Source organism: Neocloeon triangulifer, unplaced genomic scaffold (assembly GCF_031216515.1).
Source record: "Neocloeon triangulifer isolate White Clay Creek 2 clone unplaced genomic scaffold, ASM3121651v1 ptg000017l, whole genome shotgun sequence".
Lineage (NCBI taxonomy): Eukaryota > Metazoa > Arthropoda > Insecta > Ephemeroptera > Baetidae > Neocloeon > Neocloeon triangulifer.
The window spans coordinates 8142647-8164050 of record NW_026775559.1 but is presented as its reverse complement, the minus strand read 5'-3'; the positions used below and the strand labels follow the sequence as shown (position 1 = coordinate 8164050).

At 40.2% G+C, this 21404-nt stretch overlaps 1 protein-coding gene across 16 annotated transcripts in view; it reads right to left on the bottom strand.

Annotated features, from left to right (window-relative positions):
• The window catches only part of LOC132203426 (protein unc-13 homolog B), a 170268-nt gene that overhangs the window by 16011 nt on the left and 132853 nt on the right, over nt 1-21404 (bottom strand). For 5 of the 16 annotated variants that reach the window (XM_059631220.1, XM_059631222.1, XM_059631223.1 and 2 more), the window contains 6 exons: nt 8959-9002; nt 6985-7075; nt 4660-4734; nt 3739-3762; nt 1727-1946; nt 1452-1472 (listed from right to left, as the gene is read on the bottom strand). In XM_059631220.1, coding sequence (XP_059487203.1) covers nt 1452-1472; nt 1727-1946; nt 3739-3762; nt 4660-4734; nt 6985-7075; nt 8959-9002 — 475 coding nt within the window. Of the gene's footprint in view, nt 1-1451; nt 1473-1726; nt 1947-3738; nt 3763-4659; nt 4735-6984; nt 7076-8958; nt 9003-10279; nt 10304-10443; nt 12066-12522; nt 15728-21404 lie in introns of all 16 variants that reach the window. The other 11 variants (XM_059631209.1, XM_059631218.1, XM_059631219.1 and 8 more) reach the window with 6 other exon arrangements.

The window sequence follows — 21404 nt, the reverse complement described above, 5'->3', positions numbered from 1 at the left end:
TTTCAAAAATACTTCCAAATCTACTGCATCTAGTTTGAATCTGATAGGAGATGTGAAAATGAGCTGAAGTATATTTGATTTGTTTGGGCGAATGCGATTACAAGGGACAGAGAAGTTGGTTGAATTCTTCCTGCACCACATCAAAGGCGGCAGCTGCGAATTTTATCAAGTGGCTCGCAGAAATTGGGTGCTGCTCGGGTGGGTGAAAAACGATGCATTGGACCCTCCCGGGGCGGCCACACTCTCTCTATATAAATGTATATTATGTACATCTCAACTCACTTTCGCCGGCCTTTCTCTCTCCGCGTACTTCTATTATTATTCAAAATCAATATATCCCCGGCGACTACACAGTAAGTAAAGTTTGCAGCAGCACCAAAATGTCAGAGTTCAAATCCGTGCTGCCGCCTTCTCAATCAAGCTGTGCGATATTCGCGCAGCTGCCAAAACTTCATGGACGTGTCGCGAAAATATAAAAAGTGATTGATCGAATGCGAGTTTATTAGTCACCGGATTTGTGGCTGCAAAACGAAACGATCAACCGCAGACATGGTCGAGCCAGACATTCTCTAGTTTTGTTTTGCCTGTGCGCTCGTTCAGCCAAATTTAATCTTATTACTCTCGTGTGTGGCGGAAAATCACTTCTCTAAATAGTCGCGTCACGTCCGCATCTTGGCGGAAAACAAGTTTAGCATGCCGCATTCGTGTCGAATCTGCGGGGCACCACATTAGGTCTGATAATGAAATGTCAGGAAACTTAAAATAAATCCAAACAGTCATTCATAATTTTAGTAAAATGGATAGGTCGGAGAAATAAGCGCAGATGTATTTAAAATTCAAACATATTATATCAAAAATTTCTTTATGGCTCGAGAAATTATTTTCATAACATTAATTTTTCTGACACTAAATTTTTGGCGTTCGTTTCAGTTTTCTGACATTTCAATTTAAAAAATAATGTGAGACCCAGAATTTGCTACTTGTGAGAGGAATACAAATTTTTAATGATATTTTCAGGAGAGAAAGTGGACCTGCTTGGTTGAAATACATTTTTTATGCTCATTTTTGCCATCAAAAAATAAAGGGACAATTGGAATGCGTCGCCCTAAATGAAAATAAAAAACAGCAAAAGTTGCTCTTGTCTGACGACTTATTATTTCACTTTTTTTGTGTCACAAGAGCAAAATGCCGCAAATTTAATAACGTGGATGAGAAAGATGAACGGGCGACTTTTTCCCTTTCGTTCCAGTGGAATGAGAATTTACGAAGGAGATGGATTTAACAACCTAAATTGCAGCGAACGACTGTCGAATGAAAAAATATGAGTTTTTGATTCATGAGCGCGCGGCTTTGATATTAAATTTTACGCTCTGCTAGCAAATGTATGAAGTAAAGAAGCGCCACAAATTGCTAGCAAACTTTTTCAATCTTACGATCTTTCAGTTGCTGACCTTCAGTTCCGGAGTCAATATCTGCATATATGAATTTAAATTAATAAATAAGAAAATAAATTTCCAAATAAATTTTTTTAGGAGATAAAACTTACGAAGGCAAAGAGGAAAATAATTGGAGGGCGGAAACCTAACAAGGGCCTTTGATTATATTCGGAAGTGGTGGAAAAGCGGACCGGCCGCTTTTCGCAGTCCCAGCGGGCGGCCAGCTTGTGAGTTTGAATGCGAAAGGGCCATTGTCGGGAAAGAGGCAATAAAAAAGCAGCAAAACTCACTCTGCAAGCAGTCGGCGTTGAGGAGGTCCTTGCACTTCTCGTGGCACTTGACGCCGCACTCGGTGCAGCGGACCCCTTGGCGGGCGATGCCCCACAGGAGCCCCTCGCACTCGTAGCAGTAGGTGGGCGACGTGGCCGTCCACAGGACGAAGTTGTGCGGCGTCGTGCTCGAGATGGGGTAGATGAGCGCCTGCAGCGTCTTCTTGTACACGTGCATTTTCTGCGGGGATGCCAAACTCACGTGAGACAAATCCGTTTTTCAAATTTGACATAAAAAGTATAATGATATGTAAATAACGTGACGTGTACATGATCGCTAAGGTATGTTATATATCGATATACGAACGACTCAAATATGTATGAATGTGGCTATAATATATAATATATAGATCATAATAATAGGTCATGCGGCGCATTTCACCGGCAGAGTCCTATTTAACTCTGCCTTCTGCAAGATAGGGCGCATTCGCAACTCTGGTCAACTGCCAACTACTTTGGCAACTGAGACTCAGCTATCCATAGAATTAATATATATTTACTAATGAAGCTGAAATTAATGAGAGTCGGTTTCTAAAATGCGTCTTCTGTGTGTTCATTTTATGCACAGTTTATTTAATCCAAATTTAATCAGTGCCACTTGGATAAAATTTAATTTGCGTTTTATGTAATAATTTAAATTTTTTATTTGAAAAAATGAAATCCCCAAAATATTGCTGCAAAGCTGTAGCTTGTTAAGTGAGTGAATTTTTGTCGACACTGATTTTTTTGCTGTTGCATGTAGTGTTCTTATTTTTTGCAATATAAATTTTTAAAGTGTTTGCATATTGCTTAATTTGTCCGACAGAAATATAAATAATTACAAAAACTGCTTTTTCCATTGACAAGACTATAAACTACCATCTGCAAAAGTGCACTGTGACACACACAGATTAATCAATATAATGTTATAAATTATATGTATACGACCTCCGCAAATAATGAGATATATATTGAGTAACACACACATTCTCAGACACACATAATACCAATGACGAGGAAACTGAACAATGAGACTTAATTATATAACTTGAGTAACAAGTGATAGTGTGAGAAACGTAACCTATGCTGACACTGATAATTTAATGAATATTTGTGAGTGAGAGTTAAAAACACATTTTTCTCAATTGATGCAATAACAAATGAATGAGAGCTAAAAATATGAAACAATGAGAGATTGAAATGACACGTAAAAAACATGATTGTCTTTAACTAATCAACTAATCCTATGGATACTCTCGTGGATATTTTCATGAAGCTTGGAAGCACAATAGGAGTGGACTTTGCCTAAACTCTAATAGAACTTCGTAATGTCTAAAATGTATGTCTGCGTGTTCAAAAAACCAATATGCCACTATAAATATAACGAGAACGTGGAAAGTAATTTGTAACCAACTTTAGAGGTTGTAAGTTTAGTTGTGCATGGCTAATGTGAAAAGTTGCACTTGATGGAACTGAATGATCTTAATGTTGATCGGTCTCGTCTGATGCACGAGACGCTGGGTGATTTTTGTTTAAAGCGAGTTTATGATGTCGATTTATCAAAGTAAATTACTCTCAACAACATGGAACTGCAAATTTAAATGAGAAAGCGATAACTTTTGTGTTTCTCGTTGTGTTCTCAACTGGGTATAAATATATAAAACGTGAACGAAAAACGATTATAATACGCTGCTACCATGTAAGAAAAGTCATTCTACAGAAAGAAGCTGACGAAGACTAAGTAATTCATGCAATACAAAGAGTGATATGCAGAAGAGGGAGAATTTTGCGTGTGGTTATAAAATTTCCAAACATTCATTACGATTTAATCATTTTTTTTCAGACATCCAAAAGTGCAGTTTTTATTTTCATTTTGTCTTTGAAAAAGACTTGGCATATCACTAAATGTAAAACACGGAAACAGACACGTAAAGCAACGGAGGTTGGGGTTTATAAAGCGCAGAAGCTCCAGAATTCAATTTGGTTGCTTTTACCTGCTCCAAAGGTATACGGGCTGACTGCAAAGGACAACACGCATGAAGAAAAGAGAAAGAGAGAGGGGGTCAAGAGACAACACTTGGATACTTAGCATACACAATGAGAGACAAAAGTGGAAGTGCGTCTGCGAAAAAATTTACGACCGACACACTAGGCTTGGAGAAGCGAAAAGAAAAGAATACGGAAGAGGGAACCGCGCAGAAAACATCGATTTGACCCTCTTCATTTGGCCGAGGGACGGAAAGAGAAGCGTCGTTTTTTGTCATTGCTGCACACAGAGTACATATGTGTAAAGCAATAGACACGGGGCGTATATTTGTCCGGTTCAAGTGTGCATAGTTAAGTATCCGTACAAAACAGAAAGAAAACAGGACACATCTCACGAAAGAAAGAGAAAGAAATCAAATGACAATGAAAACATTCGGCCTTGTAGAGTAAAATGCGTGAGAGGTACAATAACAGTGTATGTACCATTAAAGGGGTTCAGGGGGTGGTGGCGAAGAAAAATATATAGAAAGAGAGACGTGAATATGTATGTCCAGAGTGCTAGACTACAAAATAAATCAAAAATCGAAAAGTAGCCAAATTTGAGAAAAGAGAATTTGAATATGTGGATATATCCTTTCAGTCATTAGTAGTAGTAGAGATTGGACAAACGTTAATAACAGAGTGAAAAAGAAGAGATATTTATAAAGGTGAGGTAGCAGAATCGCACACGTAAAGCCCCCGTGAACGAATATAAAATCCTCCAAAACTCAAAATCGAGTAGAATCAAAACTGGACCAACGGAAAATTAATATTTTCACCCTCATTGCATGTATTTATTTTTCCGGTCGTAAAACAAACAGTTCGCTCTTTAGCTGCACGGTAATTATCGTCATTTTATAGAGCAAAAGGGTTGGTTGGGGCCGACTTACCAGTTCCTCGTCGTTCAAGGTGGCTCGAGGCAGGGCCGAGGTCAGTCCGGCGTTGCGCTTTGTTGCTGCCATTGTCTGCAATGCAAAAAGTTTTTTTATTCGTGGTCGTAACAAAACGGAAATTGTGTGCAAGAAATAAAAATAGAAGTTTCTATTCTATACGTGTGTTTGCGGTCTGTATGTGTGTTAAGGCTCGAGGCGCGAGCACAGATGAATTATACGAGCCAAACTCAAACAAAACCATATCTACCCGCTATTTACAAGGCACGACTAGCTCTCGTTCTGTGTCGAAGATATGAATCGAAATTATATAAGTTAAAAAATACTGCTGAAACGTGAACTTGCAAAGTTTGCCGCAGAAAAAATGAATTTAAATAAAATTCTATGAGAAGCTCCAGTCTTATTAAAATGCTAATTTAATCATGTATAAAAACTCGCTCCTGAACAAAGAGCCAACTTGTGTAAGTGAAACTTCTGCGCGCCTCTATATTTAAATGTGTAATGACCATTATCTCCAACACAGCAAACTAATGTAATAACACGTTGTGAGAGTGTACATGTGTATTTACACGAGCGTCATTTGCATAAATGCTACCGTCGAAAGCGCTAATCTACGATACGACAACGATTGTAATCAACTCCAGTAGCAGCAAAATGTGAGAAATGACTCCAAACCAATTTGGAGTTTATGCTTATCAATGTGAAGAATATAAATTAAAAATTATAAAAAAAATCAGCAGCTCATTTCTACTGAATTTGTTATGAAATTAAATTCATCGTGAAAAAGGGATGCAAAGTGTGGTTTAATGAAGAAACACTGAGATGACATGACGGTCTAACGAGCGTGCAGGAAGGTGTTAATAATATTTCACACGGGGATTAGGGCGGGACGCATACACTGAAAAATGCTTTAGAGCCGACACGACTTTCTCCTCCTAATGCGAGGGAGAATGCCCTGTTCAGATATTAATGGAATACACAATGATGCGCCGCGTGTTCAAAAAGGGTGCATTAGTGTGTGTTTCAAAAGGTTGAGGTCACGTGCATTGTTTTCAGTTTCAACCCCACAAATGGATCAACTTTTAACAATTACAGATGTATTTTTTTTTTCAAAGGAAAACAGAGGAAATATGATATATATTTGGAGGAGTTGAATTTTGTCTAAAAGCGTCTCAATTCATGATCTACTAGTTGCTAATCAAACTCTGTAAGGCATGCACTAGAGTTGATTGGAGTAGTACCTTGAGAACCTGTGATAGTCGAAGGCCAAATCGGAAACACATTGAACGTGGTGATTAGTATCTTGTTGACACACTAACATATAAAACTTCAGGGAAAAGCGCGCATTTTCAGCAGGGAAAAATTGAGAAATTAAAATGTGAATAATCAGGATTGTAAAAAAGCTGTGTTAAAGGAATAACTATAAAATTTATTAAATGATTGAAATTGCACAAAAAAATATTGAAATTATATTAATTATTCTATTTCCAACTAATCAAGTCAGCAGCTCTTGGTTTAATTTTCTATTGACTTGATTCAGGAATGAACAAAAATAAGTTTAATATAAATATTTATTTAATACGTAACTTTTTATTGCATGATATAAAATAATCAGGGCTGTTATTTTCAATTTTTTTTGTAGCAATTAAAGCAGGAAACTTAGAATGTTAATATTATTCAAAATTAAATATTTCTAAATTTTTACGATTTTTACTTAAACTTTCAAGAAACAGAGAAAAGAACCTTGTTTTTGCGATATGTTTTGAGGAAAGCGCAGAACAAACATAATTTTGCAGCAGCAATAAGTTGCGGAAAAAGCGCGCTTTCAGATAAAAGGGGGCTTTTGAGAGAGATAACAGAAGATGTTACAGCATTAGGGCACAGGGAAGCACACACACACATAATAAAATCCCTGACGGTGGGCCTTGGACAAGGATCTGGGCCATACGAGAGAAAGAGAGGGTTGGGGCGAGAAAGTATTATAGTGGTAGTGTAACTGTCACACCAACGTAAAAAGAGAGAGTATATCATAAAACAATGGACCATGTAGGTGAGAGAAACAACATTTTGCGGAAAGTGAGGAAGTAGGGTCTGTTAATTGCCATTAAAGGAGTGACGTCACCACCACCAAAGTATTATTAAGTTTAATGACAACGGGGGGTAGTTAAGGAGAGAGAGGAAATATCAAAAAGTTTTTTTTTTCCAAAAAAAAAGGACAAAGAGAAAAATTGCGCATCTCGACGGGGGTGGATAAAAGCATCACTTGATTGCGAATGAATTTAATTCGTCCGGCGTCGGGGGCAAAAAAAAATGGAGTTTATTTACCAGCTCAGAGACGAGGGGGATGGATTTCCTTCGAGGGCGGATGTCAGGCATGCTGTCGATGTTGCTGTAGAACGGATTGTCTCCTGGGTGCCTGCAATAAAACCAAGAGCAAAAAACACACGTTTATCGACGGTTGAATGCGCAAATCTACGAAAAACAACATTATTAACGCCGTGTTGCTCTTTCCTTCTCTTTCGCTCGCTCGATCGTAAAACGGCCGCTGCCTCCTCTGTTTTATTATGTACTGCTGCGGCTGTTGCTCACTTTCCGCCGGACCGAGATACGTACGGCCGGCCTGCGTCCTGTGGCAACCCGCAAAACAAGATCGCGGCCTACTGCACCGCACCACCCAACTAATTTACGAGCAGATGCACTCGAGACGCCCTGCCCCGCGAATTCCACTCCCGAGAAACGTACAGTATTTCTTAATTTGAGAGAGACTTTGGTCCCTCTGGATAATTTTCTGCCTCTTATTCAACGCTCTGCAGAAATTTTGGAAAATGCAAAAAAAACGGTAAAATTCCATCATAAATAATAAAATTTTATGAATTTTAGAAAAAATAAATTTAAAATTTAACTGATGCTTGAAAATCTTGAATGAGCTTCAGTTCAAAATAAATAATTTCATTTCAATTTTAATGATTGAAAAGTAAAATTTTATTTGTAAATAATTCATATTGAAAATTTACAATTTTAACATAAAATTTTGTGCTTAAGATCGGTCCCTGTAGTTTAATTGTTTGTTGCTTAAACTTTTAAAAAATCAACAGAATAAATTTTATAAATTAAAATTAAAAATAATGCAGTTTAAAAAATTTAAATTATATTAAGAGTTTTAAATAAATGAATCTATAATATAAATAATTGGTATTTCAAAGAAGCTTAATTAAAAGATGAAAAAAGTAGCAGATTATTTCACTACAGGTATATTCCGCTGAAAGGGCTGCCGAGGGCTGCAATTGAGCGGAAATTGGAATTGGCGATCTCTCATCAAAAACAAAGTGGATTTTTTTTTGTGCGCATTCACCACACAAAAGCGCTCGCTCGCCTTCTCATTTCTTTCGGCTGACAGCACCCAAAGAGCAGTTAGATTTATGGCGGAATGGAATTTTCATTTTATCTCGCATTGCTCTACTGATGGTCGGCTCGAGAGAAATGACAAAGTTTGAGTGACGGTGATGTAGAGCTCCTTTCGCGAACGGCCGGCGGGACTGCTTTTAGGCAAAAAGCGGCTGCTGTTTTGGCACGCAGGGCCATTTTTATTCCTCGCAGCTGCGATGCCGAGACGCAAAAAAGGCATCGGAAATGCTTATTGCACAAAAAATCTTATTTTATTTCATCACTCTCCAGGGAGTCGCTGCTCGAAAGTTGAGCTGGGCACGCCAGCCCAACCCCTAGACACCTAGATCCGCCGCCGACTGAGCCTCAAAGTGATGATGCACGCAGATCAATTTCAGATAAACAACATAAAAAGAAATGGCCAAATAAGTAAACCTCTAGGAAATCCTGAGACTGCAATATTTATTATTAACGTTTTTCAAAGTGATTATTATTTAAAAAGATAAATTATTTTTTCTATTAATAAGAACTGGCAGAATTGCAGTTCAATCCATTGCAAAATATTTATTAATCTCATTTCTCTAGAGGTGGAAATACAGAAAATGCAGTTTGGTAAGTGCATTATAATTTCTTGGTTCATGATTTTTTCAGAGTCCAGCATTAAAATTAGGCCCGGTGTAAATTATTGTTGTTTTATTAAAAAAAAAAAAAAATGAAATTAATTTGCCAAAATATAAAACATTACAGCGATTTCAGTAAAAAAATTATATTTTTAATCTTAGCGCAGAGGAAAGGAGTCTGGTCACAGCCGCATTGGCACGATTGGTGTGCAAGAGAGAATTATTTTTTTAGGCACGCGGTCACCGATAATTAAACGGGCACAGAGGGATTACAGAGGGTGTAACTGCGACTTACCCATTGGCACGTCCTCCGCTGTCACCACCGACTCCGGCACCATTCTGCAAACACATAACTCGCGTTAATCCCGCGCTGATACATTTTGGCATGCAGTTATGGTCGCAACAGAAGCAGGCTAATGCAGAGTTACATCACGGACAGTGGTAAAGGGAACGCAAGCATGGAGACCGAAATTCACACTCGGAATTCGCAATTCGTAAACCAATTTCATATAATGTGTCCGATTGCGAATTCCAAGCAGATGGACCAACATGTTGCTGAGATAACACGATATACATATACAAGTAAAAGAGGATATTATCAAACATTGAGAATCTCTGTCCATTTCGAAAATCGCTGTTGTTTTCATTAACCTATTATGATCGGCTAGGTTTCTGGTGCGGAAGCCGAACATTTTGCACGTCACGTTCGGCTAGATGTTTTTATCTATTGATAGGCGATGGGACTCGGAAATTGGGCCAAATGAAAAAGGCGTTTCTGAGATAGACGCTCGTGACTTTGGCCGTCAAAAGAAACAAAGAGAGTAACTTTTGGTGAGCGAGAGAGGCTCTGTTTGTCAAGTGCACGGCACACTAGCTAGGTCACGACGTTAGAGCGTCTTTGTGAATTGTTAAGTGCGCCTAAAGAAGACGACGGTCGTTTAAATTTTCAAAGAATGTTTTACAGGTCCGTGTGTTGTAATATATAATGTGTTGATAACATTTTGAGAGAGAAAGAGCATAATATAGGAATGAGAGAAAGGTTTTAATAGGGGAGCGAAGCGGCGGCGCTCACTTGAGTTTCATGCTGTTTGCACACTAATAATATTTAACGTGTGTATGTGAGTGTTTCGTGACAAAGGACATTATAGAAAGGAAGGGCCAGAGCGAGAGAAAGATGGAAATGTGTGATTCAAAATGTGAAAATCGTGCAATATGTGTGTTGGAAATTCCGAGACGTGAACGAAATTAGTGCTGAAAATTCCATTAATCCGATTAACACTGTCATTGAGAAAAATACACTGATATATAGATTAGCAGAAAAATTATTTTTTTTTTTTAATATAGAGAAGACTTGTGTGTTGAAAACAGTACACATTGAATCCATTTATAAGATGACTTGAAGGTGAGAACGTTGTGAGAGTTTGTGGAGAAAAAGAAGCCATGCAATAGAGCAGCATGATGTGAGAATATTCATGTTTTATGCCGAACGTTTGGACTCATGTATATATGAATGTAGCAATTCGAACAAGGTACTTTTGACAATTCAGTTGGTATAATATATAAATGGCTGAATGTGATGCAAGCCCGACCTTGATTTACTTTTACACGTGACTCACCGATTCGGTTTTTGGTGAATCAATCTGAAAGACGGAATGCTAGTTTATTTTTCTGAACCGATATTATATTAATTAAATTAAAGAATAAGTACAAATTGTTTTAATATCATTTAGTCACATTTAAATTTTAATTGTGTGTACGCTGCCATGAGCAATAAGCTTACCGTCAAACTGGCCTGTGACGCGGCTTCTTGGTTGATTTTATCCTCAGCCTTCCTTTCTTTGAGAGCCTTCAGTAATTTCCACTTGCTTCCTTCTCCTTTTCCACCTTCTTCACTAATGCTCTCCGAACGCAGGCGCGCAATCGAAGACGTAACTGTGACCGTACTGTCCGCTCTGTCTCTCTCGGTGGGCAAGGCAGATACAGATCCGAAAAGGGACCCTGTGTTTTCAGGAGGCTCACTCGGTGCCATGCTTATAGAGTCCAAAGGCCTTCGCAAGGTGCTGGCATTTGAACTGACTCTAGAGCGGCCAATGTCGTGCTGATCTGAGTATTCTTCTGAACTGTGGTGTGGGCTGTCAGGTCCGCTGGTTGATCCTGATGAAGCGTCGTCGTGCTCCTCCTCTACTTCAGGGTATGAAGTTGTGCTTGGACGACGGTCCTTCTCTGAAGTGAATGCAGATTCTGAACTGAACTCGCTGCCTGTCTCGGAGTGCTGATTTTGAGGTTTCAAGGCGTGAACAGGCGTTGCTTGCTGAACGGGTGCCTGTCCGGCTAAGCTATCGCTGCCTCCCGAAAAGAAGGCAGACTCAATTGACCTTACAGAGGAAGAGTTGTCGTCCTCAAATGAGTTGGCATCTCGAATTTTAAGCTTTGGATCTGAGCCGGTTACAGCCTTTTGTTTCAGTTCTTCAAGCACATTTGACATTTTTTCTTTTACTTTTTCTTCCGGCTCAAGGGCCATTTGTTCCCTCACCAGATCTTCGTCGTTTAGGCGCTCCATTTCCTCCAGTTTTCTCAACTCGTAGCAGTACCACTCATCCTCACTGTCAATACTTTCTTCGGTGCTTTGGCGCCTGGAAGACACTCGTGATGTGCTTCTGTAGGAGTGCGTGCTGCGATTGTCATCATCGTCAAGTGACCCTCGCAAGTTTGGAATTTCCAGACTTGCCTGCTGCCTCATAGCCATCCTCATGCTTGGAGCACGCATTGTTTGGAACTGGTTTGTATTTTGCAAATGCTCCATAGTTTGGAACACTGAATTGAAGTTATTTTCAACGTCCTGAAAGGTATTTTGATTGAAAATTTGATTATCTTCTTGATTGATCGATAAGATAGGTGCCGGTTTTATAGGTGGCTCTGGTATTTTCGATTCAACTGGTGCTGGCTGTGGCTGCACTTCTTCTGGTTTTTCTTCTTTTCCTGAATGCCCACCGGATGAAACTTCATCACCAGACCCACCAGAGGGAGCAGCTGTTGAAAGAGCCCAATTTGAGTCTTCTCCGGAACCAGTCTGCTCTTCCGATGCTGACGCCGAGGAATGACGCTGCCTATATTTCCCTAGAGCACGTGACACGGCGAATTCTCTGGACACAACGCCGATCGGCACAGGTGGCAACTGCACAGATTCTTCAGCCTTATCTTCTATCGAGTTTCTTTTGATATCGCCCACAGTGGCAAACATTTCTTTTGCAGTATCTTCATCAGGAATGTCTGCAAACGGATCAGAGTCTGCTTTTTCGCTCATGTTTGTTTCAGACTCATTTCTCGGCATTGAACTTTGATTTTGTGCTGGTGGTTGAACGTTTTTCTTGACTGACACACGCGCAAAGTGGACTTCTGCATCTAAAAAAATCACACAAAATCCAAGAATAAATTTTTTTAATAAAAGAATAATAAAATTAATCGAAATGACGTGTGAGTATGTGTTGAAAACTTTAAGTTTTTAAGTAATTAGGAAATTTTTTCCGGGAAATCAAGATATCTTTAGGCCCCGTTCATCGAGTTCTTTCACTCTAAGTCACTTCATTTCGTTTGGCATCATATCAACTTTAATCTTTATTCTCTTCCATTCTCTTAATACCTGACAGTGACATTTCAAAACAATATTAAAAAAATATTGAAATTTTATAATAAAAAATTTGAGAATATTATTGATTATTATTTCGTCATAATTTAACTCAAAAGACAAAACCTTTTTTCAACAATCTATTTTTAGCAATGTGAAAATATAAATAACAATAATCAAAAAGATAAACTAGATATGTAATATCTTTAAAATTTATCTATAATAAATTAATACCTTCTTCACTTTCTTGATCAGAGGCTGCACTGCTGTACTTCGTAGACCACTCTGACTCAGATTGTTCTCCGTCTGAATAAGAAAAAGATCTGCGCCCCTTTCTCTTAGCTTTTTGCAATATTCCAGAAACAGTGGACACTATCATGTTTTTTCTTCGCTTTTTCGGCAAGCTAAATATTGTTGATGATGATGTTGATGGCTGCTGCTGTTGCTGCTGCTGAGGTTTATGACTAACACCTTCTTCATCTTGCTCCACTCCACTCGGCAATGAGTTTGATCTACTTCGCTTCATTGACAAATGTAAATCTGGAATCCAGCTGCTGACGGTGCTCATGGCGGTTTTCAACGTGGCTCGTCTGTTTGATTTCTTTTGAGGCTTTCTCTCCGATGAACTGCTGGAGCTTTTAATGTCCGAGGAGATTGATATGTATCCTGACTGAGAAACTATCACACCTGTTGAGTCCACAAACTGTTGTGGCATCGGACCCTGATCCATCGACTGCTGCGCCTTCAACTGCCTTTGGCCTGTATGTCTCCAACTTGCCTCTGACTCATGAAGTGACCTGTCAGTTCTCTGGGGCCAATTCTGATCATGATATCGGTCATCTTCTGGCAATCTAGAAGGAGCAGGAGGTGGTGGTGGTTGTGACTGATATCTCTTTGATTCGATAGGGTACGAAGGTGGCATGTAATGAGCGTCTGTATACCTGCCTGACTCAACAGACTTAATTGAGCTTGAGGTATCACCAGGACTAGGCGTTAGATTAATTCTTCCTGATCGCTGTGCAGTTGGCAAAACACTGGTTGACACGTAATCGTACCTTGGCGAGGTACTTTGAGTAGGGTAGTACGATAGTGCGTCTGTAATATTTCCAGTCGGGAACATTGTGCGGTACATAGCATTTCTGTATTCCTCCATGTCCGCCATGGAACTTCCTACTCGGTGACTAGACGCAGGACTAGGAGGTGTTTGAACAGGCAGGGCATGTGAAGTGTGGGCTGTAATGTCAGGTTTTGGCAGCTTTGATGCTGAGTACGTTGAGTAGGTTGTTGAAGCGCTGGAACCTCTAGTGTATAGCGTGGAATAGGTCAAGGTTGTGTTGCTGCCTGCTACGGAATAAAGTGAGCTTTCATTTGCGTCAGCCCTTATTAAGTATTCGCTGAACGGAGAGGCCGTTCGGAACCTATGTTTCGGACTCGCACCAATATTGTCTGTTGCGGGCAAATACTGATTTCCTATCAATGATGAACCACTTAGTTTTTGATGAGACAAGCTTTTATTTTGCAATTGAGTCATTAGTGAAGAACTAGTAAGATAATTGGCGACATCAGAGTGGTGGTTATGTTGATGAAGATGACTCTGATGGCGTGGTGAAATTCTGCCAATCATGAGATCACTTCTACTTCTAGGCGAAGGAGGCGATTTTTCTAAAGCTGACCAGCTACTAAGAGATGAAAGACCTGAATCAGATTTAGCAGTTCCAGTGCCAACAAGTCCTAGCCTCGAAGCGGCTGATTCAGGTTTGGTCGAGTAATTTTGATGCTTTGGTGATAAACGTGGTGATTTTGGAGAACGCGGGGATTTTGGGCTTAATATGTCTCTACTTTCTTTAGGAGCAGCAAGCGAGTTAATAATTGACATCGAGTTTGTAAGTGAAAGTGATGAGCCCAGATTGAACTGACCGCAGTCTGGTGGCGCAGGAGGAGGTGGAGGAGATGTTGGACTTAACGGATCTGATTTGAGCTCATTAAGTTCTTCAGGAGTTCGCATTCTTGGCGAAGATATATACTCTTTTCTAGACCTGAGTGAGTCTGTTGGAGATTTTGAATCATATATGGACGCATTCATTGTTGACCCGAAACCTCTACTCGGTGAACCAAGTGCTGCTGATATTTCAGGATCTGTGGCCCCACTGACGGATGATAAGCGGGAGTTGGGCCGCGACAGAATTCCATTATTGGGGTTTAAATTAGAATAACTCCAACTATCCAATTCCGAGGCAACGTACAGTTGCCTTAAAGTCTGGTCCACAATACTATCCGAGGTTTTGCTCCTGATTGCCTCCATATCCAGTCCTGACGACCCTAAAGGAACTTCTTGCGCAAACTGCTCTGGATTTTCCATTAGCTTGCTCTGCAACTCTTTTAAATTTGCAGAGTCTTGTTGGAGTTTAGTGGAAAGTCGATCGAGCTCACTTATTTTTGCTAAAGTAACCTGATCAAGCACACTCAGTTCGCTAAGCTTTGCCAAATCCTGTTCATCTACACACGGAGCATTCCCTCGGTAATCCTTATAATCTAATGAACTGAACACAGCTTCTTCTCTAGCCCTCGCTTCCTCCTCCTCGTCTACACCCTCACCCTCTTCAACTCGTGGCGAGCCTGTAGTTACGATTGTGGGAATTTCCCTTGCAAGCTCTTTTATTTTCTTTTCTGCTGCCGCCACTGCGTCATCTATGGTCCCTTCGTCAGCCTCCCAAATCATACCCAGCGGCTGCTCATTTGTTGAGATTGTTATCTGTGGCTGAGTCAAATCTTCCCTGTGCGCCGAGTTGAGACTTCGGTAAAATGCCTCGTCAGCCTGACTTTGGAGAAGGGCCTCCAGACTTTCATTGCCGACGGTATTACCTGTGATGGCGAGTGGTCCAGCCAGCAGATGACGCAAATCGGGTGACTCAGCCGCCGAGCTAGCATTGCTGGACTCCGTTCCACCATGCATAGAGGCCACCACATCCTCGCCCACCTCTTGTGGTGGTGCTTCTTCAGCTGTTAATTGCAGAAGGGCCAATGGTTTAGCAGGGGGCCCTTCGGACGAGCCACTGTTTGAGTAGAATTCCAGCAGCTGTGAGATAACGGCCTGTTGCTCGAATAACAACCCTTCTAGCTTTTCCAACCGCTCCCACATCCGAAGGTATTCCTGTGATAACAAATCTAAAGCTCGCCACGCATATTTCAGCTCCGTCTCTAGAATACTTAAACGTGTGCCCAGACGTTCCATGCAGTCTCCAAGCACTAGGTCCATATCGGTGCACCCACTGTAGGTGGTGTGCGTGGACGCTAAAGCATCCCCAAGGTTGCCCAAAGAGGGATCCATTTTCTTAGGTGAACACTTTCATTCTCAAAAGCCAGCAAACTTGGTTTGGTCTTCCGTTTCGGGCCCAGGGATCCGATCTGTAGAGGTGCGTGTACGTTGAGTGGTTCATTTCTGAAAGTTGAGTTAAAATTTAATTTCATTCAAATGAATTAATATAATTTTCCACCACGCAAGAGCATTTAATTTCATAAACAGCTTTAATTGGCATGTTAATTTAGCTCATACAGAGCGCCTGTTTTTAAAACGTTATGCAGCCGGGGCAGCACGCAAGTTGAGCTGGTTGCATAACAACTTTAAACTTTTTCCACCCGATAGTACCGATGGTAATCAATAATCTCGTTTGTTTTCCTGAAATATTTATCAACAGAACTTGAGAATTTAATTTCGTAAACAACTTAAATTTGCATGTTTATTTGGCTCATATAGAGCGCCTTGTTTATTAAAACATTATGCAGCCGGTGCAGCATGCAAGTTGTGCCGGTTGCATAAGAACTATAAACTTTTCCCACCCGATGGTAATCTTGTTTGTTTTCCAAAAATATTGATCACGAAGCGAAACATAACTTGAGCGCTTTTTATATCAAAAGCCGCTTCTTAATACAAGCGAATGAGCTGGCGCTTTTATTTAACGAGAGTTCGCGCAAGTGAAAAAAAGCGACGACTGCTTTGATGTTGGCTGCCAACGGCCTGTAGATTTTTGCAGCACCTCTTTCGCCGGTATTAAGTGACTACTTTTTATCGAGTTTTTTTTCTATTTTATTTTACTTTACCAGGCAGAAAACACACAGCCCGCCTAATGCCGGCAGCCGATGTGCACAACATACTCGCCGTCCTTTGGGCCTAACATTTGGCATATCTCACGTTCGCCATCTTTCTTCAACCTCCATCATTTCCATTTGCTCTCGTGTCAGTTGCACGGTGGAGTAGCGAGCGGGTCTCTCTGAATTTACTTTCACCCACCCACCCGCCTTCTAGCTTTTGCTTTTCTTGCCAGCGAAGGCTGCCAAGATGAATATTCATTGTCTAATTATTTTGCTGCTGGTGCACTTGTTTGCCTACCCACGGCAGCAAAAACTGCCACTCAAAAGCAGTGCTCCCATTTCCTCTTGTGCGTACATTTCATTCCGGCACCGCTCTCCACAATGACCCAGAAACGAAAGAAAGAAAGTTTTGCGTTGGCGCCGCCGCGAGCGTACTCGCGCGGATCACCTTTTGAATTAATTAACGCACGTACGGGACGTGTAATTACGAAACTAATTATCTGCTGGCTCGAGGCGAAAACAACATCGGCCCACTTCGTGATTCATACTATGCTGCTGCGTGGAAATCGGGTGACGTAAGCGCACTGCAGAGGCAGATGGCTTGCAGCCAAATGTTCATCTGTTCGGAGCAACAGTTAGTTCCGTCATCCCACACACAGGGTTGCTCGGGATGCTGCCAAAAGCCCTTGAAATAAAGCATAAGACACTCAGGCGTGTCACTGAGAGCATAATATGCGCTATGAAACCAAAACTTGCAACTTTCTGTCGAAAACAAAAAACAGATATGAGAGACTATCACACACAAGAATACCAAAAGCGATTAAATTGTTGTTGGTTTAACTTTAACATTTATTTAAACCATTTTGATCGAGCTCAATTAATCTTGGTTTCATTTTCAGCACTTTTGGGAAACTTAATGTATCTTAAAAAATTAATTTCTTTAAAAATTTCGCCTATTTTCTGATTTACTTATTTGTGACTGCATATCGATGGAATGGAGAATAAATAATTAAATTATTTAATTTATTATATTATTTGAAGTATCCATTATTATAATTTAATTTCCAAACACTGTTGAGCCAAATACAAAATTGCTTCGCCGAAAGCCACCCACATGAGGATGAGTAATGGTAGCTTTTCATTCGGAGGAGAAAGATAGGTTCAGATCAGCTCGGGTGCCAACCCGCAGTGTCGCGTTAGCAGATCGAGTTTCTCCTCAGCCGACGCTGACACGTCTGCCAATAGTTTTTCTCGTTTTTCCCGCTTGTCAGCCTGCATTTTCCGGCAGAGAGCACTTGTCACCAGGGAAATATCCGATCATTAGCGGTGTTCGGCAAACACACACCTCAGCGAGCAAAAAGCCGGCCGGCCGGCCGGTCGAACGTGAGAATTTCGCCTTCCTTCGCTCGCTGCTGAGTATTGATTCAAAAGTCTCTCTCGCTCAAATTTTCAGCAGACCGCCGGCTGCGAGGGGCTCGCGCAGTAGCTCGGACCAAATTCAAATGAATGCACACTCCGTCGGTTTTATTTTTCGACATCATGCAACGCGCGGCATTAAATATCCTCGTATGCACAAACACATTCTCTCGTTCGTGACAAAACTGAATTTATTATACAACTGCCGTTTTTGTTGGCGGTTCGTATTATTTCGTACGCGAGTGGGCGAGCGGCACGACTCATTCATGCCTCCGCGCATCCCTCTGTTTGTTTTAACTCGGAGAGCTAGATTTGAGCTCAGGGACGCATGGAGATATCAGGCTGGAATTTACGGCTTAATTAAGTAAAGCGGACAGTAAAATCCCATTCGCACTCTCTCGTTTCCATAAGAGTAATAGACTTTGGTTTTTAGGGCTCTGATTGTGCCAAAAATATGATTTGATAAATAAAATAATTTCCCAAGATTTATTTTTTCAATCAATCAAATATTTTATTAGACACAAGTTTGTACAACATAAAAAAATGGTAATACAGATACATAATTTATACAGTAATTTATTTTTTGAATGTAATTTTTTTAACTTTTATTAACATAAAATATAGCATTTGAGGCAGTAATTAATAGATTCAAGATTTTAAAGTTTGTGTGGTTGTTCTTTTTTACCACAGCGGCTGAGTCTCTTCTGATATCGGGCGTTTTAGCTAGTCTCCTCTATATTCAAATTTCAAATTTTTGTATTGACCGTAAAAAATAAATAATAATTCATAATTTTCACTAAAGAGTGTAAAATATCCATTTATTATGCGTTGGAGTATTTTCAGTGTGTCGAGGCATGCAAATAAGATATTAAAAAAGTACTTTGTAGTTCTGTTTTTATTATTAACAGAACAATGCTCGTTTGCAAGTGCCTTTTCAACAAATAAATTATTCAGTAAAACTTTAATAGCGCCGCTTTTGTGGCAAAATAACGAGCGTTTTTATTAAAAAAAGTTATCACCCTGCTGAACACATCAGCGAGTGAATTTTCTACAGCACTCACTCTGCCTACTATATGTGCGGTTGGCGCTGATTCCATTAATTTATGCAAATCCAGCGCGTGAAAGTGAGAAAATTATTTGCTCTCGCTATAGCTCCACTTGGCCAGGTCTTATTAAAGGCAGATTTGCGGCTCTCTTCGGGAGGGGGCGTAAAGCACCTTTCCATCGTCTCTCCTTCATGAATATTTAAACTTGCTCTCGCACTTCTTTTTGCAGCGATAATTAAATTGGATTGCGCGGCTTCTACTTCGGTCTCTTTAATCTGCTGGAAAAATCGACTGCTGATTCATAAGAGGAACGAAAATATCTTTAATAATTGACGAGGGACTGCTCAATTGAACCCTGATCTTTAATTCAGAGCAGCTCTTGTGCGTGGAAATCCGAATTGCTGCACGCAGACCATGAATAAAACAGCCACGTTTGCACTCCCCAGATGGTTTTTACTATTTTATTTTGCCTTTTTTCTCTCCGATGAGATCAGAAGCCGTAAAAATGCTTTTGCAAGGACTCGCTCGTCAAAGTGCTGCTAATAATAATGTTTGTGTTGTCACTCTTGCGCGTTTTATTTTTTTGCAAGTGACGAGAGAAAAACAGTAAAGAGCGAAAGAATAAAATAAGCTGACGTGTGGGAGTGCAACTGTGGGCGCGCTTTTATTACAACTCTCGGGCAGGCATGATTAAATGGCGCTTGCTAAGTGATTTTATCGCCATCGTGATTCAGCAGGTTGTGTGTGTGTGCAAGTAAAGATGCTGGTGCGCGATAAAGCGGGTCGTTATTATTGAAAATGCTCTCTCGTTACGACTTCGTGCGCGCTATTATGAAACTCTGTGGGGCAAAAATTTCACCAGGGTCGTGAAAAGAAGGGTCGTTAATCACCCCTTGCGCAAAGTTGAACACAAAATATAACAATAAAAATTGAGAGCCCTTTACCCTTTACACCACAAAGATATTTTGAACCGTGTCACTCAAATACAGATCAGCTTTTCGGCTTTGCCAAATCGGATTTACTTTATCCATTGGCCCGTGCTGATTTAAATTCCTGCTGGCCGAGGGACTGCAAGAAAATTGAATTTACCCCGTTGGCCGGCTGAATATTTGCTCAGTTCTCGACAAGTCCTTCACGTCATTGAAGGGAGGGTGACTACCCTAGCCTGGCTGACAAATGCGGGTGTTTTGTCGTCTGCTGTTCGGACGGACAAACACCGTTGGCCCGCCCATTCGGCGCGTTCTAATGTGCCCCCAGCCTATTTCGAGCCGGCCCGCAAGACACTGCACAAATATTTACATTCGGCCGCAGCTCCATCAACGACATTTCTGCCAGATATGCTTTGGCTGCTCTCTGCTGCCAGGCCGCAGATTAGAGCGTCAAGAGTTGACCCAAAAACAGCAAGAACTCTGTTGACCAGTCTGTCAAGAGGATTTTTGTCTTTTTTAAAAAGCTTGAAAATGGAAACCTCTGGTGAATCACCACAGGGTGGCAGTAGAGATTGTGCTGCTAAATTAATATATCACAACTAAAAATCGTGTTAAAAATATTATTATTTATTCAGAGAAGCGTGAAATTAAAACAGCTAAAGAAGAATAATTTTACAAAGGGTTTAACTTATTATTTTATCAATTATGTTATATTTTTCTGTAATTAGAATAAAATGATTTTTTGTGCTTAAGAAAATTATAATTTTTCCAGGTTAAAAAAAATAATCTACATCCTTGTAAAAGTTCAGTAAAATCTTATAATTTAATACGATAATATATCTGCTTTCTGCTTGTTTTTAATTATTTCTGAGACTGCACTTGGATCCACAACTTCTTTTAATGAAAATTTTAATTTTTGTCCGATTCTGATTCTGAAAATTGAAATAAAAAATTATATTTGCATCTATTTGAAATGAAAAAAAAATACAACATAAACCATGAAATAATCCATTTCTAATAATTTTTCAAATAATTTTTTCTGAATAAGCAATATATATTTTAATTCAATTTTCATTCAAATTGAATGCAAAAATTTAAATCTCCAGTGAATCGCCAAATTTTAATAAGGAACACTAAAGTGTTTAGTTTGCAATTTGTGGATAATAGAGCGGAATTTCATTCCAACTCTCTCCTGTTGAGCGAGGGATTGGCTTTGCAGCTTGTTAAATATTCATGGCGAGGCGAGAGCCAAGTGCTAATTGTCGGCCATATTCGAACACCCTGCCGGTTTTTTACTCGGAAGAAACTCGCCCTAATTCAACTTGAATCGTTAATAGATTCACATTCGTGCCAAGTCGGGCGGCTTTGCTGCAATCACGCATACGGTGGAGTTTTTACGACCCCGCGAATGCAGGTCGACCGTGATTTTAATAAATATTTCACGTTTTATGGCACTTCTTGCAAGGGGAGCCAATAAGCGTGCAGCTTTTAAGAGCTTTGCAGCTGGAAAATGAGCAGAGCTGCTTTTTGCCAGCAAATAATATATGCGCTCTCCGAAAACCCTTCCGCAAGCCAGTTTTGCGCTTTGTGAGCTCATTGAATTTTGCTATCTCTGTTAAAAAGCCGCTGACGGCAG